Below are 16,715 nucleotides of genomic sequence, written 5' to 3' on the forward strand. Positions count from 1 at the left end.
GGCATGCAGTCACCTAGGGAAGGAGATGGTCTCTCAGAAGCGGACTGGAGCAAGTGAAGATGGCCCTGCTGCTGCCTCTGGATTTTGGGCCTGAAGGCAGAGTTCTGTGAATAGGGCAGGTTGGGGAACTCCTCTTCCCCTCAGTAGTTATGGACAAAGCTGGCTCAGGGTAGTTCCCAGCTGGTCTAAGATCCAGGAAAGCAGGCTTGCTGGGAAATGTAGTCCTTCCTGGCAGCCTTTTTGTAGTCCTAGCCTGGGGCAAAGCATGTTGGGAAATCAGGGACGGGTATAAACCCTGATCTGCTCTAAGTTTAGAAAAAAGAAAAGGAGTACTTGTGGCACCTTAGAGACTAACCAATTTATTAGAGCATAAGCTTTCGTGAGCTACAGCTCACTTCCTCAGATGCATGCCGTGGAAACTGCAGCAGGCTTTATATATACACAGAGAATATGAAACAATACCTATTCCCACCCCACTGTCCTGCTGGTAATAGCTTATCTAAAGTGATCATCAGGTGGGCCATTTCCAGCACAAATCCAGGTTTTCTCACCCTCCACCCCCCCACACAAATTCACTCTCCTGCTGGTGATAGCCCATCCAAAGTGACAACTCTTTACACAATGTGCATGACAATCAAGTTGGGCTATTTCCTGCACAAATCCAGGTTTTCTCACATCCCCCCCACCCCCATACACACACAAACTCACTCTCCTGCTGGTAATAGCTCATCCAAACTGACCACTCTTCAAGTTAAACCAGAACATCTGGGGGGGGAGGGGGGTAGGAAAAAACAAGAGGAAACAGGCTACCTTGCATAATGACTTAGCCACTCCAAGTCTCTATTTAAGCCTAAATTAATAGTATCCAATTTGCAAATGAATTCCAATTCAGCAGTTTCTCGCTGGAGTCTGGATTTGAAGTTTTTTTGTTTTAAGATAGCGACCAAATGGACACAAATCAGATGTCAAGAATTATAACATTCATAAACCAGTTGGAGAACACTTCAATCTCTCTGGTCACGCGATCACAGACATGAAGGTCGCTATCTTAAAACAAAAAAACTTCAAATCCAGACTCCAGCGAGAAACTGCTGAATTGGAATTCATTTGCAAATTGGATACTATTAATTTAGGCTTAAATAGAGACTTGGAGTGGCTAAGTCATTATGCAAGGTAGCCTGTTTCCTCTTGTTTTTTCCTACCCCCCTCCCCCCCCAGATGTTCTGGTTTAACTTGGATTTTAACTTGAAGAGTGGTCAGTTTGGATGAGCTATTACCAGCAGGAGAGTGAGTTTGTGTGTATATGGGGGTGGGGGGGATGTGAGAAAACCTGGATTTGTGCAGGAAATAGCCCAACTTGATTGTCATGCACATTGTGTAAAGAGTTGTCACTTTGGATGGGCTATCACCAGCAGGAGAGTGAATTTGTGTGGGGGGGTGGAGGGTGAGAAAACCTGGATTTGTGCTGGAAATGGCCCACCTGATGATCACTTTAGATAAGCTATTACCAGCAGGACAGTGGGGTGGGAATAGGTATCGTTTCATATTCTCTGTGTATATATAAAGCCTGCTGCAGTTTCCACGATATGCATCTGAGGAAGTGAGCTGTAGCTCACGAAAGCTTATGCTCTAATAAATTGGTTAGTCTCTAAGGTGCCACAAGTACTCCTTTTCTTTTTGCGAATACAGACTAACACGGCTGTTACTCTGAAACCTGTCATTATGCAAGGCTCTAAGTTTAGAGAGACCTGAAAGGAAGTAGGTTACGCTGATGGGGCTCGCCCAGTGCTTGATTTGTTCCAGGGCTGAGCCCCAGCACCTCTGGGCTTGGCGGTTCATAGCCCTGGCACCTCTGGGCTTGCTGTGTCAGTTTTGAAAATAAAAAAATTGCTCCAGCCCCGGCACCTCTTTCATTACAAATTAAGCCCTGTGCTCGCTGAATGCTTTAGGTAAATGAAGTGACTTGACTTTGCTTTGTAAATGTTTAGAGTGCAGCTCTGAGGATTCTGTTTTGTGGAGGATCTGGAAGTTTGGGTTCTGATTCGGAATGGAAAACACAACACTTTGAAATTCTCTGTGAAACAGAGCCCACTTAGTGGGCTGTCCTGGGGTTACTCAGATTCCAGGTAGCTGACGAGCCATGAGCTTGGGAATGGGTTTTCTGGCTCCTGGTCAGCTGACCAAAGGCAGGTGGCTGAGCTGGTAGGAAAGCAGGCAGGCTTGGAAACCTGCCTGGATTCTGGGGGGGGATTTCCTTGAAATTAAGCCACCTCTGTGAAATGTGTCGACTTTTGTGAATTGGAAAATTCTGGTGAAACTGTCTCTTGTCAGCCAGCTCTACTTTGAAGCACGCTTCTGTGAGGAGGGTCAAGGCCACGAGTTCTTTATACTGCAAGCTGAAACAAAGCCCCTGGGCCAGGATCTTCCTCTTCTGTCAACAGCATGGGCCTGCCTGTCTGTCCAGGGCTTGCCCTGCTACATAGCCTTTATCAGCAAAGGGGCATCTTTCTAGTGTGGACAGGCCCGTTGTGCTCCATTGCCATGACTGAGATCCACCTGGTAGTTGTTGCAGTCAACCCCAGGATTTCTTTACCTGTGGCTGTGAAGAAGGGCCTTCAGTCAAGGGCTCCTGCCTTTGCACTGCATTCCCCCCAACCCCCGCCGCCCCACAAACACACACACCTGTTCACTAGACCCTGGGTTCAGGGCAGCCAGCAAGGACACTTTTGGCAGTCGAGCTGTTTAGTTCTGGCTGGCTGGTAACGACAAGTGGTTGTGAGACAGATGCCTGGCCAAGTCCACCTTTGAGCTTATGCCTACTGTACTGACAGCCATTAGCTCCAGAGGCCAATGAACAAACTTAAATAAAGGGAGCGGCTTATTTCTCTTGACATTATAGCAGCAAAACATCACTTTGTGTTTGCTGTCTTCCCTTTGCCAGGCCAGTTCAGTAGTGCCGCTAATGGCCGCATAATTTTCTCACCCACGTGAGCACCTGCAATTCCATTCCGTTTTCATCAACGACCTCTCAGGGGCCGTAATGGGAATTTAAATGGTGCGTTGAGTGTTCAAACTGTAGAGAGATTCAGAGGGGCTGAGCTTTCAGCCTCTGCTCGTGGGGAAGGAAAGTTGAAAAAACAGAAGAAAACATGACTGGCAATAGACAAGGAAGGATCAGACTAAGTAAGAAGAGCCTCTTTGTTTTGTTACCAGCTGTCAGGGTATGTCAGAGAATCAGGATAAAAAGTCTAAGCTGGCTGAGGTGGGTAGGGGCCTGGCTTTGGATACACCATTCCCTTGCTATGTGGTAAACGCTCTAACAAAAGACTAGACAGTGCGCTGGGATTAAGGGAAATCCCGGGAGAGCTCACTCCTGACACATTTCCTTGCCCCTGCTTCTTCACAACCCAGTCGGCCCGGTGGCAAGACTGTGTTTCAGCCAGTTCCAGCGCAGCTGAAGTTCTTGCAGCTGCCTGTTTGGTTCCTAATCCAGGCTTTTGGGTTGTCTCTGTCACCATGCCACATCCCTGCCAGTGGGGAAGTGGCCTTCCAACCATAACACAAGTATTAGCCTCCTCTGCACTCGCTGGTTGGCTGAGGAACCCCAGGGCTTCCTGGCTGAGGTCTTGTGGTTAAAGCAGGGAGCTGGGGGCCTGGGTTTGATTCCTGACTCTGCCACAGAGGACCCTGGCATGTCACTGAGGGCCTGGTTTTCAGAGCTGGTGGGTGCCTGCAGGTCCCATTGATTTCATGCCCTTCTTGAAAATCAGGCTACTGACCTGCTAAGGCTTCAGAAGGGTGACAAGGCAGAATCCAGTGGGCTTTGAGAGCCTCACGTGGAGGGTGCTAGGGAAGTGCTAAATATTAGGACAGGAAAACGTAGCTGAGGTGACCGGACTGGAACTGGCTTCAGGGCAGAGCCAAGTCTAATGGGATTTGCCCCACTTTGCCCATCTGGTCACCCTCGTGCTGCCTGCATCCACCTCTGCCTCCCAAAACAGAAACGGAGCAGGTCACTGAGTGGGGAAAGGGGGGCTCCCCTCTCTGCATGCAAACCTGGAACACTCTACAGTCCAGGGGCAGGAGGGAGGATCACTGCTTATCTCTGTCACTCCTTCATTGCTCTCTCCCGGCTTCAGCTGCTTCTTCCTCTCTCTACCTCCAGCCTGGCTGATACCTTCCCCCTTCTTCTCTGAGGTTCCTTCCTGTCCTACGAGTCTATTCTATTCCCTTCCCCACTCCCCCCTGCATACCACCAATTCACCATGCCCTCCCTTAGCCAGACTGAACCCTGTCAGTTCAGCTCTCCACCCACTGGCTCAGGATGGGGTGGGCATACACATCTCCAGAACCAGCACCTATTTCCTGCCTGTCAGGCAGGCAGGCCAAGACTGAAGGACATTCAGAGGTCAGGGACATGCTGCATTTGTTGCAGGGGTTTCTGCTTGCTAACTTCATTCCAGTAAAGGAGGGAATAGGGTTACAATCAGCCTTCCCCACTGGTTCTGTTGACTCTCATTTCATTCTCCCCCACCATCACAAGGACCCAGGTGCTGGGACTGCAAAATAAACAACATCCTCTCATCTGCTCTCACATCTCTGCTTCAGAAATTATAGGGGTGCTAATTATATACTCAGCACAAGCATCACTGCCATTCGCTGTGAGGAATTATCCAACTAGCGGGATTAAAGGCCTGAACCTGCTGGAGATGATCCATTTGGGTGGACATCTATCCCAGCCCACACCTCTCTCCTACAGCCTGCTCTATAGCCCACTGAAATCAGTGAGAGTCTCCCTGACTGTAATGAGCTTTGGATCAGGTCCATCATTATTATTTGTATTCTAGTAGTGTCTAAAGGGCCCCAAGCAAGATCAGGTCCCCCATTGTGCTAGGTGCTGTACATGTGCACACACATGGCCACTAGACAGTTCCTTCCTGACGATCTTACTGTCTAAACAGACTCTGAAACCTTATGTGGTGTTAAAACCTCATTGAGATTGGGTGCGAACACACCCTTCAATTAACATAACTTTCCAGATGAGTTAATCAGAAGCTCCCCATCCCATCACCACCTGACCCCAAGAAAAAAAGAGCTTTTGAACCCACCCAGATGTTTGGACTGAGTGGGCAGAAGACTTAAGTTTTTGCTGAGTATTGTGTGAGTTCTCTGTGTGTGAAAAGGCAGAAGTTAGAAACTGAGAGGGAGGCAGAGGAAAAAGGCCCGAAAGCCAAGCAATACCCTGTGACTATCGTGCGACCCTGGAAAAAGCTAGAGACACCATTTGGGTTGTTGGCTAAAGAGACTTGGGGCTGTAAGCTAGGAAACTGGTCCTTTGGTTCCTGGTTTCTCCTGCGGGCAGAGAAGCAGGACTTTAAACAAGATGGCATTAAAGAAAAAAACAGATGTCATTAATTTCTACACCCAGCTGGAACATCCCAGGGCCCTGGACTTTGACTAGCTGCCCAGGTCCAAAAGGAGCAACTTGGACAAAATGAGATGGGGAAACAGAAGTGAAGTGACTTGCCCAAGGTCACAGAAGAGGTCAGTGGCAGAGCTAGGACTAAATCTCAGGTCTCCTGACTTCCAGTATTGTGCCCCACACACTGGATCTCATTTCCTCTCCAGGAATCTGGGCTACTAAAAGGACTACTGCAGGGATCTCCCCCTATGGTGTCCTTTCACCTCTCCCTGTACTTAGCACTGAATGCCCATGTGAGCCATGAGGGCTCTGGCTGGTTGGCACAGGGCAGCAATGTGGTGCTAAGTGGTTCTATCTCATACCTCTTGGGACAGAGTCCGACTGGCAGCATACACATGAGCAGTACTGGATGAGCAGTGAGGTTATTCTGTTCAGGTTCTTATTCTTATGTCGCACCCACATCACCATACTGTCCAGGCATTGGATCCTCATGTGTATCCTTGGATGAAGCCAATGCCTCATCCCCATCCATGGCATCCTGATATCATGTAGAACTATTGACTTGGCGAATGTGTCCCACTGTAGACAGATGCGCCCAAGTGTTTGTGTCTACCTTGCCTGCTACTGCCCAGAAGTGGTACAAGTCAGAATGTTTCTATAGCTATTGGAGAACCTTACTGATCCAAGCAAGAGGGTCTGTGTTTTCAGAGCCGAAGGTCGCGGGTGCTGTCTCTTGTGATGACTGTGGTGGCTGTAACTGTGGGTTCCTGACAGTGTCACTGTTTTATAAAATATTTTTCATCACTCTTGTGCCAGTAGCGGCTAAGGAGTCTGATGTGACAGCACAACTTGCAGTCAGGCTCCTCATCAGCTAGGGTCGTCTTTACATAATGCCCACTGTTGTATATGCCTTTAGAATGCCAAACACGACTTCCTTTTGGCTGGCTATGGATGGGGCACTGATTCATAAACCTACATTTTTCCTCCTGGAAGAGGATTCCCAGCCTTCCCTAGACTGTTAAGAGCACTGATGCTGCCAGTTCATGTGGTGGTGTGTCCTTCATGGTTTTGGGGGCTTCTTTTCCTACAATCTTTCCTAATGCTTCCCCTCTTGTGTGCGGGGAGAGGCGCTTCCTTTGTAGCAACCAGTGGAGGGGGATATATTGGTGGGTCTCTACTCAAGCTGCGACCACAACCCTAAATTTCACTTACAATTCAGAGTAGCTGAATGTTTCTGTTGAAAGAATTCACAGTGAAACAGCTAACAATGTTGACATTCCAATTATCACCATTAGGCTTCAGAGTGAACACCCAATTTAGAGTATATTTATATACGTGTGTATGGTTTCAGCCTGTCACTCTGCAGACTCAGGCAGACAGCAATGATTCTAGTCAAATTCAGGTTTCTTTTTTAACTATAAGGGCTAAACTTTTTATTAAGTAAAAACTTAAATTCTTTAGAAATTGAAGGGGCAACCAGAGAATTTGAGTGCATGAGTCCCACCCGATCTGATCACTGTTGGTGATGTGACTTCTTCAGAAGCAGAACTGGTGGGCTCAGGGAACTATACCCAGCTGTCTTTAGCCAAAATGCCATAGATAGTAGCGGGAATATATAAAAAATGAATGAATCTTCCTTAAAATAGCTCAGACTTGGTGGATCTGAATTTTATCCGTAATAAAATAGGTTTTTGTCACCAGCTCGCATTGTGCCAGATGGAACGCTGTATGTGTTTGCTGACGCTTCTGATTCCGAAGCGAATGCTAAATATAGGTTGTAGGCATTGCCATAAATTAAAGAAAAGGCATCTTTGACTGTCTTGAGCCTGTCTAATGGACACGCAGACCCTGTCTGGAAGTGCAGGGATTATGCTATGGCTGTATATATTGCAGGTCTGAATAGGCCTATTAGTTTGGGGTGGGTCTCCTTGCTTCTGTCTTCAGTGTCTTTAGGAACAGATTGTCAGGGAGGAATGTTACACAGCCCAGAAGGGATGAGCTGTAGGACTCTGAGGTAGTGGGGGGGCTGGGTGAGGCTGCCCTCTGTCCCTAGGGGCCCTGGATGTATGAGGTTGGAGCATGGAGTCCCTGGGTATAGAAGGCAGCTCCAGGAGCCGAGCCCAGCTCCCCACTGTCTCAGCTGGGCTCTGCACAGTGCAAGGATCCACTTGCAGGTGTCCGGCTCTGTGCTGTGCCATTTAGCTATGTCTGCAAATTTGGAATTTTGCGGGGCTTCCCCCCCCTGCTGCTCTACAGCCCTGGATGTTTGTCTGGCTTCCCTTGCACCCGAGCTCCAGCCCTTTTGTGGTGGCTTCCCACTCCTGCAGCCTTGGCTCCCTTCAACCCTAGCTTTTCTGCCCGGACTTTCCCCAGCCCATGCAGGAACGTCATGTATAAATACAACTCTTACACAAATCAAAGCTCTTCGGTGCCTTGTTAGGTGCAAGGAAACTGGCATGGCACCACCTATAACAGGTTCCCCCCACCTCAGCCTAAGGATAGTGCGGGGGCTTGGAGCGAGGTTTGTGCTGCTCTGTTGAGAGATGGATAGGACCCTGCTCTTCTCACTGAGCATGGGGTCTTGCAAAACATAACTCCAGCCCTGCCTATAAAACCACCAGATCAGGCCCCGGCCGCACCCTGGGAGGGGCCGAGAACCAACCACAGCAACCCTTGAAATCAATACCAGAGGAGAGGGGTGGTCCCCTCACAGGATCAACCGTCTTGTGTTGCGGAAGGGCGCCAATCAGGATCGGCCCCGTTGGACTAAGGGCCACGCAGGCACGTTCGGAGGCATGGTCCCCGTCCTGAGCTGACACTGATAAAGAGGGATGAAAGCCCCGGCTTGGCTGTAGACTTTGGGAAGGACCTATCGATCTGCCCCCTCCTCCCTGGCACTGGTCGTGACCGCCACGCCACTGGACGACTGCCTAACCCCAGGGCGAAGTCCAGCGCAGCCTTGCCTTGCCAGAGCCCCACCAAACCCCTCCGGCCGGCAGAAAGTGGCACCCCACTAAAAAAGGTCAGTGATTCCCAACTTAATTTCCCTCCTGCCCTGGCCTGACTCCCTGGGGCCAGTGGCTCCAACCCAGGGGAGAATTGGCTGGAGCTCAGCTGCCCTGGAACATGCTGCTCTGAGCCTGGAGGCTTTTGCGGAGCACTCAGCCGCCCTGCATCCTCTGGGCCTTGTAGTTCTCTGCACAGAAGCCGCTGGGAAGCCTGGGTGGAGGAAACTACACTTCCCAGAATGCCCTGGCAGGGTTTAAAGTGATAACCAGGAAGCAGGGCTGGGTGCTTGCTGGGGGGGAAGGGCTGTCACAGCTGATCAGGGGGTGAGGGCGTCCAGAGGTTCCACTGAATGCCCCTCACCCCCAGCCTGGGCATGGTTTGTGTCCACACAGGTTATAAAAGGCTCAGGGCCTGGTCAGTTTAGGAGATAAGCTGAACTTTGAATGCTGGTAGGTGGTGCTTTGCCATCCCACTTGGACTGCTGTGGAGGACTGAGTAATTTGGATTATAGCAAGGTATTGGTTGCAAATTTTGCTGTTCATTTGTGCAGTGGTTTTGTGTGTGTGGTGGGGGAAGCACGAGACGTGCTTTCATTCGCTAGGATTTAAATCTAGGGCTTGGAGAGCAGCTAATGGTGTGCATTAACTAGCTTCCCTGGTCTGTAACATTGACACACACACCCAGGGGTGGGGTCAGGCAGTTAGTCTGTCAGTGGATTTCAGTTTGTACTTCCTGATTTAGGGATAAATAGGTAAAATCAGGGGCAGTTCTGTGTGAGGCAGCTGTGTTAACTAGACTGTTTTGCACAACAGAATCTGACTGTAGGAATCATAGTTATGACCTGACGCTAACATACAAAAATATTGTCATCCATCAGCGTTCTTATGTTCTGTGCAGAGCTGCACTGATAAATATCTTCTCCTCCCCCTCTTCCCCCTGCCTGTTGTTCCTTTGAAATTGGTGCAGGGCTAGGGACCAGCTCGGGACCAGCTCGGCTTTAGTGGGAGGCGGTGGAGGGAAAGGGCCTTTATCTGTCATTAGCTGCTGCTTTGGGGTTATGTTGACCTCACATCATTTGCTTTTGCTATCAGTGCTCTGGCAGTTACAACTAAGCCATTAATAGCCAAGGTATTTTTTGTCTCTTTCAGAAGTCTTTCTGAAGAGTTTAATAACAATTTGTATGGAAGCACTGCTCTTAGTGCCTCACCTCACCCCACTCCCGTGTTATTGCAAATGTCAGTGGTTTAGGAGGAGTGAACATTCCTAAAATGATCTGACCACATTTTGGCAGAGTATTGTGTCTTGTGTTTACATTGTAATTCTTGCAGCTGCTTTGCTCCGTATTGAGACTCAAAGCAGGGAGGAGGGGGAGGTTGTTTTCTCAGCTGTTATAGGCCATCCTCCTGCTTGTGAGCTGCTGAGCACTCTCCAGTCCTGCTGACTTCGGTGAGTGTTATTTGGGGCTCTCGGTAGTTGGAACCCCGTATTGCTGCAGACGGGCATGCTGTAACATGGATTGTTGTAAAGATGAGCAAAAATGTGAAAGCAGGAGCGCTGTGTCACACAAACCATATGTTACTTCATCAAACTATGCTGAAAACAAACCAGTGTGCGTCTGGTGAATGCTACGCTCCGGCTTTAGGAAACTGTGTGTCTGCTTTCATGTTTGTTTGTGTTGGAAGAAATCTCCAGGGTATATTTAGTTCTTCCCTGTGCATAGATATATCTGTGAGTAGTTGTGGTATTTTCATTGCCTACAAAGCTAGTCACACACTATTTCACCCTTTATTTCAGTGACCTTTTAGGGTGCTAGTTTCAATATTTACCTGGATACGGAACTCCCTTAACTTCAGTGGAGGTACATCCATCTATTCCAGGGCTCAGTGTGGTCCACTGTGTATATTTTAGGTACTATTGCCTTATAAATGACTTAGACGGTCGAGCCCAATGGGTGTAGAATCAGAGTCCGAGCCAAGGCCGCTTTAGATGGGCACTGAGAATCCACTCCATTTAGCGTACCTGGTTTTTCCAGCACTCCTATAACTGAAGTGTGACTCCCAGCATAATGTTTACAAAAAATTATCCAGTGGCTTGGCTGAGGAGCAACTGGGGAAAGCTGTTACTTATCTGTGTAATTACTAAACGAAATAAAGAATAGCACGTGTGCAAAAATGTGATCCTCTTCCCCTATCCTTTCTATGATATTTGCCTTTTTAAATTGTAAATTCATCAAGGCAGGGACCATGTCTACCTCTAGGGCCATGATCCTACAATGGATGGACTGCTGAGTCTACGGCAGCCTCACTGACATCAATGCAGTGACCCATTACAAGAGTGCCCCCGCTCTTTGTACAGTGCATGGTCTGATGCTGGATCAGGGCCTGTGTCTGTACAGCGCCTAACACAGCAGGGCCCTGGTCTTGATCCAGGCCTTTGGGCAGAGCCATAGTATAATCTAGGCCCTGTTTCAACTCTTCTATCCCCCTTTTTTAGAGCGCCCCTTTGCAAATCCTGCAGTGTCTATGATTTCTGTTGCTATCTTTGGGAGGAAAGTGAACAGCCCTTTTGCTGACATGAGTCTTTCTTGTCTTACACATACAGTTACTTAGTGACTGATGTGGTGCCGAGTTCAGATTGTGCTGCGTTTGTTTTAATTTCATAACAGTACAAACCCCTTGGAGAGACACCGTCCTAATGACTTGAAATTAGACGAAGGTTTCTAACCATCAGAGGAGTGAAGTTCTGGAACAGCCTTCCAAGGGACGCAGTGGGGGCAAAAGACCTATCTGGCTTCAAGATTAAGCTTGATAAGTTTATGGAGGAGAAGGTATGATGGGGTAACATGATTTTGGCAATTAATTGATCTTTAACTATTCATGGTAAATAGGCCCAGTGGCCTGTGATGGAATGTTAGAAGGGGAGGGATCTGAGTTACTACAGAGAATTCTTTCCTGAGGATCTGGCTCGTGAATCTTGCCCACATGCTCAGGGTTCAGCTGATTGCCATATTTGGGGTCGAGAAGGAATTTTCCTCCAGGGCAGATTGGAAGAGGCCCTGGGGTTTTTTTGCCTTCCTCTGCAGCATGGGGCATGGGTCACTTGCTGGAGGATTCTCTGCTCCTTGAAGTCTTTAAACCATGATTTGAGGACTTCAGTAGCTCAGACATAGGTCAGAGGTTTATTGCAGGAGTGGGTGAGTGAGATTCTGTGGCCTGCATTGTGCAGGAGGTCAGACTAGATGATCATAATGGTCCCTTCTGACCTTAATATCTATGAGTCTGTGAATGAGTTCCCCCCCTTGGCCTGCGAAAGCACAACCAAATCTGTTTCATGTTGGCGGCAGTGAATTTGATGGGTTCTGGAGGAGAAAAGAAATTGAGCCTCCTATTAATGATGTTACTGACAATGAGTTAATAGGTCAACAAGCCAGGATGTTGCTTGTCAGGTATTGACGGGGTGCTCAGTGCTATATGAAATGGGGGGGAGAGGAAGTCCCTGTCCTTGCCCCTCAGGGCTTAGAATTTAAATTAGGTACAGACCATACAGTCCAGACATGTTGTGCACTGGATTATTAGAAGACGGACCATTGGTTAATGCTGAGAATCCTTGTCTTTTAAGGAGACACTTGACTGAAAGGAGGACTGGTCTAGCCTTGTGTCCACAAGTCAAGGACCGCCACAAGGTCAGCCAGCAGGGATCACAGTAATCTAGGGTTGCCAACTTGGTAATATTTAAAAACCGGACACTCCCGCAGGAGTGCTAGACCCTCCCCTGCCCTACCTTTTCCCTCTGAGGACCCACCCTTGCCCCACCTCAGGGCCCTACCCCTGTCTGCCCCCATCACTCCCTGCTTTTCCCTTCCCACCCGCTCTGCCCGGGTCAGGAGGGACTTGCCTGTGGAACCAGGTCTGGGAGCTGCAGCCACCTGATGAAGGTAGGAGGCGGCCCTGGCTGAGTAGGGGCTGGTGAAGGTGATGACCTGGCGCCTCCCCCCCATCAGTAACCGGGCTTTGGGTGTCCGGTCAGTAGATCTGACTGGACACTGTCAGGTCCCCTTTTTGACTGGACTTTTAGGTGCAAAACTGGGCACCTGGCCACCGTACAGTAATCGGTAGAGCTAGGATTGATAGGAAAGGGTCCGGGTCCGAGTCAGGCTCGGGTTGGAGACCGGAGGTGTGGAATCCTAGCAAGCTAGACCTCTTCGTGGTTACCCAGACAACTTCCTGGGGCTGGCCTCCAGAGTTAAATAGAGAACATGGGCCAATCAGAAGGCCAGAGGGTGCTGTTGCTCTGATCCTTTGGGCAGCACTTCCTGGGGTGCCTAACTTCTACAGTGCTCCTTGGGTGTGGCTCTGCATGGCCTCCAGCGGTGATGCAGGAACGCCAGTTGTCCCAGGCTCTGCAGGTTCTGGTCCTATGGATCTGACCTTTTTGGGGGCAGCAAGGAGGCTTGGAGAGGAGTGGCAGATGGTGGCTGACATGGAGTGCAGCTTGCTGGTAGGAGTTAGGAGGAAGGAAGACGTGTCGGCAGTAATGGAGCAGGCCTGGTGCCTGGAATGTGACCATGAGATGTTGGAACATGGCGTGAAAGGCGAGGCCTAGCTGGTATAGGGGAGAGGAATATGGCTGTGCGACCAGGGAGAGGAAGATGGGTTTACTCGCAGCATTTTGTAGAGGCTGGGGGTGTGGAGGGAGAAATTAGAGGCACAGAAGCCTGGCGGATGGTGTGAGTCAAGGCACAATAGAACGGTTGCAGTGGGAATGGAGAATAGGGGATGGATATTAGATAGGTCTTGGTATCCAGTATAGGCCTGAGCCTACGTTGGGAGTTCTGTCTGGGCAAGGAAGGGCAGGATCAGGCCTTGTGTGAGCTATTCCTGTAGCTTTGGGTGACCAGATGTCCTGATTTTATAGGGACAGTCCTGATATTTGGGGCTTTGTCTTATATAGGCACTTGTTACCCCCACCCCGTGTCGATTTTCACATTTGATATCTGGTCACCCTACTGTAGCTCCTTCCAAGCACTGTAATTTTCAGAAACATTCTGTAAGTGAACCCTTGCGGCCTCCTTCTGGATTCAGTAATTCCCCATTTGTCCGTGATTGTAAAGCATCTGAAAGACGCCCTTTGAAATAGCTTGTGTAATTCTAGCTTTAAAGCGAAAAGCATGGACAGGTTGCTGCTGAAAGAGCACAATGCGGGAATGGATTCCCGAGGTTTGAGAGAATTCAGTTCTCTGCAGCCCTTTAGCCTTGCAAAAACGGGGTTGAGCTGTAAATAAATTGCATCTGATCTAATGGCCCAGCTCTTCCCAAATCGCACTGCAATTCTAGATAATTCAGAGGACCCACGAGGCGGTCGGGAGTGCAAGTGAGCTCCTTTCTCTGTGTGTGCAAGATGAAGCTATTTCATGCTTAGTGCACTGGGTACCCTTCAGGGAAGAGGCCTCTTGCAGTCAGTCATTGCTCTCTTTTAAATATTGGTATTACTTGCATGGTGGGATCTGAGATGTGGGCTCTGAGAATCAGACTGCAGTTGGAGCTCCCATCTAGTCTTTGTGTGGCCCCTCCTTCACGAGAGTATCTGAGTGCCTCACCAACAGAGTGGTTCAAAAAGTGAAAACCTTTGATGGCTTGAAGTGGTCTTAGCTTCAGAACTGTTTGAAACAGACCCATTTTGCGGGGTTTTTTTGTTTTGTTTTTTGTTCTGAACTGTTTTTCAAAGTGGTTTGCAGAATGTTTTGGTTTTGCTAATCCCCAAATTGAGCTGTTTTCAATTAAAAAAAAATTGGGGAGGGGAAATAAAGGTAGGAAGAGTTTTTACAGAAAAATTGACAATATCGACAATTTTCTTTTTCAAAAAAGACCCCCCCCCTTTTTTTTGGATGAAAAATGTCTTGCTCAAAAGATCCTGATCCGCTTCATTCGCAAACATGGATGAATTTATTCTCCAGACACCCGAAGAGGCAGGTAGGTATAATTCCCACTTCACAGAAGGAAAACCTGAGGGCTGGAGTTGGGGTAGTAACTACCAGGTCACACAGGAAATCTGTGGCAGAACTGGGAACTGAGCCCAAATCCCTGGAGTCTCAGTCCAGCTTTAACCACAAAATCACCTTTCCTCCCTGGTAGTGAGCTGAGGCACTAGGAAATACCATGCCCTTTTATTTAGCTCAGAAACATATATTTGGATTTCCCGCACGACACACCCTTGTGGTGCCTACCCAAATACCACCCCTCCCCCTTAAACACGTTTAGTTGTGTCTGAATCACAGATGAGAAATCTACTGTGGGGAGGGGTAGCTCAGTGGTTTGAGTATTGGCCTGCTAAACCCAGGGTTGTGAGTTCAATCCTTGAGGGGGCCATTTAGGGATCTGGGGCAAAAATTGGAGATTGGCCCTGCTTTGCGCCTGAGCCTCCTGAGGTCCCTTCCAACCTGATATTCTATGCTATGACAGGATGGAAGTGGTTGATGCCCTTGTCTCTGAGCGCTTGCAACTTCTACTGGTCTGGCTCTCAGAAGCACTCAGTAATCCAGTCAGGGGCAGGAGGCTCGGTATTAGGGTCACACGCGGTCCATATTTAGTACCTAGCATCCTAACTCCACAAAGCACTTTGCATACCTTTCCAACATCCCTTGGGGGCAGCAAAAGGATTTGTCCACCAATGCCACTGAAGCCAGTTCTGGGGTTACACATGGCACAGTAATGCTTCGCCACAGTTTAGGACAGGAAGTGAAGAAGAATACAATATCCAGCTGACGCTCGGGAGGGAATCTAGAATGCGACATCAGAGTCCCGATTTCAGCAGGACACTGGCGATAATGGGCCCCTTTTACCTAAATAAATCAAGCTGTGGGTTCTTCATGATTTCAACTTTATCTCTTTTGTTGGTGCTTCTAGCAGCACAGCATCCTTTAGTGCCCCCAGCCTCCCGGAGGTGCCTTCTACTGATCTGTACATTTCCTTCAATGTCCATTGGAGGTCTCCAGTCCAAGTACTGACCCACTGCAACCCTGCTTAGCTTGTGGGAGCTCACGGGACCAGAACGCACAGCGATAGGACTACAGACATTTATGTGGCAGGAATATACTGCAGTAGACTCAGTTGCTGGAAGAATCTGATTTACCCTTCCCATGGGCCTGTATTCAGCCTTCTAAAAGATGCAATCTAGAAGATAGCTCGTGACCATGCGAGACGGATGCCCCTGCTGACTTTGTTCCTTTCCCGCAGGTTGATTCCTCAGCCATGACACTGCTGCTCGGCTATGTCAAAATGACCGATTCCACCTTCGCTGCTGCTGTCCTTTGCATTGCTTTTAACCCGCTTTTCTGGAATGTGGTAAGTGTGCTATCCAATGTTCCCTCTAACTTTTCCCAGGCACGTGTGGGATGAATTTTGTGATGTGTACCAATATGGAGGTCATGTGTGGAGGGGGTGAAGCCGAGGGGTTCGGAATGTGGGAGGGGGCTCCAGGCTGGGGCAGAGGGTTGGGGTGTGAGTGGGGGGTGAGGACTCCGGCTGGGGGTGTGGGCTCTGGTGGGGGGGAGGGGAGGATGAGGAGTTTGTGGTGTAGGGTGCCCTGGGGCTGCAGCAAGGAGAGAGGACTCCCCCCAGCCCTCTCTCGCCGCAGCAGCACCCGGGGACAGGTGCCTCTCCCTGCCGCGGCAGCTCCGCGCCTGGGGAAGAGGTGCTTCTCCCGCTGTGGCCCTTGATAGGCTGCTGCACAGCTTAGAGGGAACTTAGGTGCTATCCATTCCCAAGCCGATAGATATTAACTTGGTTGTTCATTTTGGATGCCATCTGGGGCAGTGACCGTGTTTGGCCTGGTTTCCCGACTGGTCGTTTAGTCTCTGATTCCACCTGGCAGTTGGCTTCTTTTTCCTCCTTAGTAGAAGCCTGGAGGATTTTCAGCCCCCCGACTTTCTTTTTCTCCCTTAAGGGTGTGTTTAGTGCTCTGGGGACGTGGGAGGGCTGCGATGGGATGGGGTGGACTCTGTGATGCAAGTTGAGTGCTTTCTCCCTGAGAGTTTGATTCTGCCCAGTGCAGATGTGGAAAGTTGGGCTTAGAAACACGCAATTAATAAGGGGTGAATAAAGCGGAGACTTGCCTGCCGAGCGCAGCCTTCCAGTTCAGGAGCGGTCTGGGCCTGACTCAGTAAAAAGAGCACTGCTGTGAGATTACTCCTGCCTAGGGGCATCAGCGAGCCCCAGGAAAGGGAGTGCTTAGCTTGATGCCTTATTTTAGCACAACGAGGATCACGTTTAAGCTTCTGCTGCCTCCG

At 49.3% G+C, this 16,715-nt stretch overlaps 1 protein-coding gene across 5 annotated transcripts in view; it reads left to right on the forward strand.

Moving 5' to 3' along the window:
- The first annotated feature begins 8,697 nt into the window (after positions 1 to 8,697).
- The window catches only part of PEMT (phosphatidylethanolamine N-methyltransferase), a 91,694-nt gene continuing 83,676 nt past the window's right edge, over positions 8,698 to 16,715 (forward strand). Inside the window, exons 1-4 of one of the 5 annotated variants that reach the window (XM_073361843.1) lie at positions 8,698 to 8,946; positions 11,097 to 11,258; positions 14,296 to 14,400; positions 15,664 to 15,771. In XM_073361843.1, the coding sequence (XP_073217944.1) occupies positions 14,323 to 14,400; positions 15,664 to 15,771 (186 nt within the window). In that variant the 5' untranslated portion in view covers positions 8,698 to 8,946; positions 11,097 to 11,258; positions 14,296 to 14,322. The remainder of the gene's footprint in view (positions 8,947 to 11,096; positions 11,259 to 14,295; positions 14,401 to 15,663; positions 15,772 to 16,715) is intronic. The other 4 variants (XM_073361846.1, XM_073361844.1, XM_073361845.1 and 1 more) reach the window with 4 other exon arrangements.

Source organism: Lepidochelys kempii, chromosome 10 (genome assembly GCF_965140265.1).
Source record: "Lepidochelys kempii isolate rLepKem1 chromosome 10, rLepKem1.hap2, whole genome shotgun sequence".
Lineage (NCBI taxonomy): Eukaryota > Metazoa > Chordata > Testudines > Cheloniidae > Lepidochelys > Lepidochelys kempii.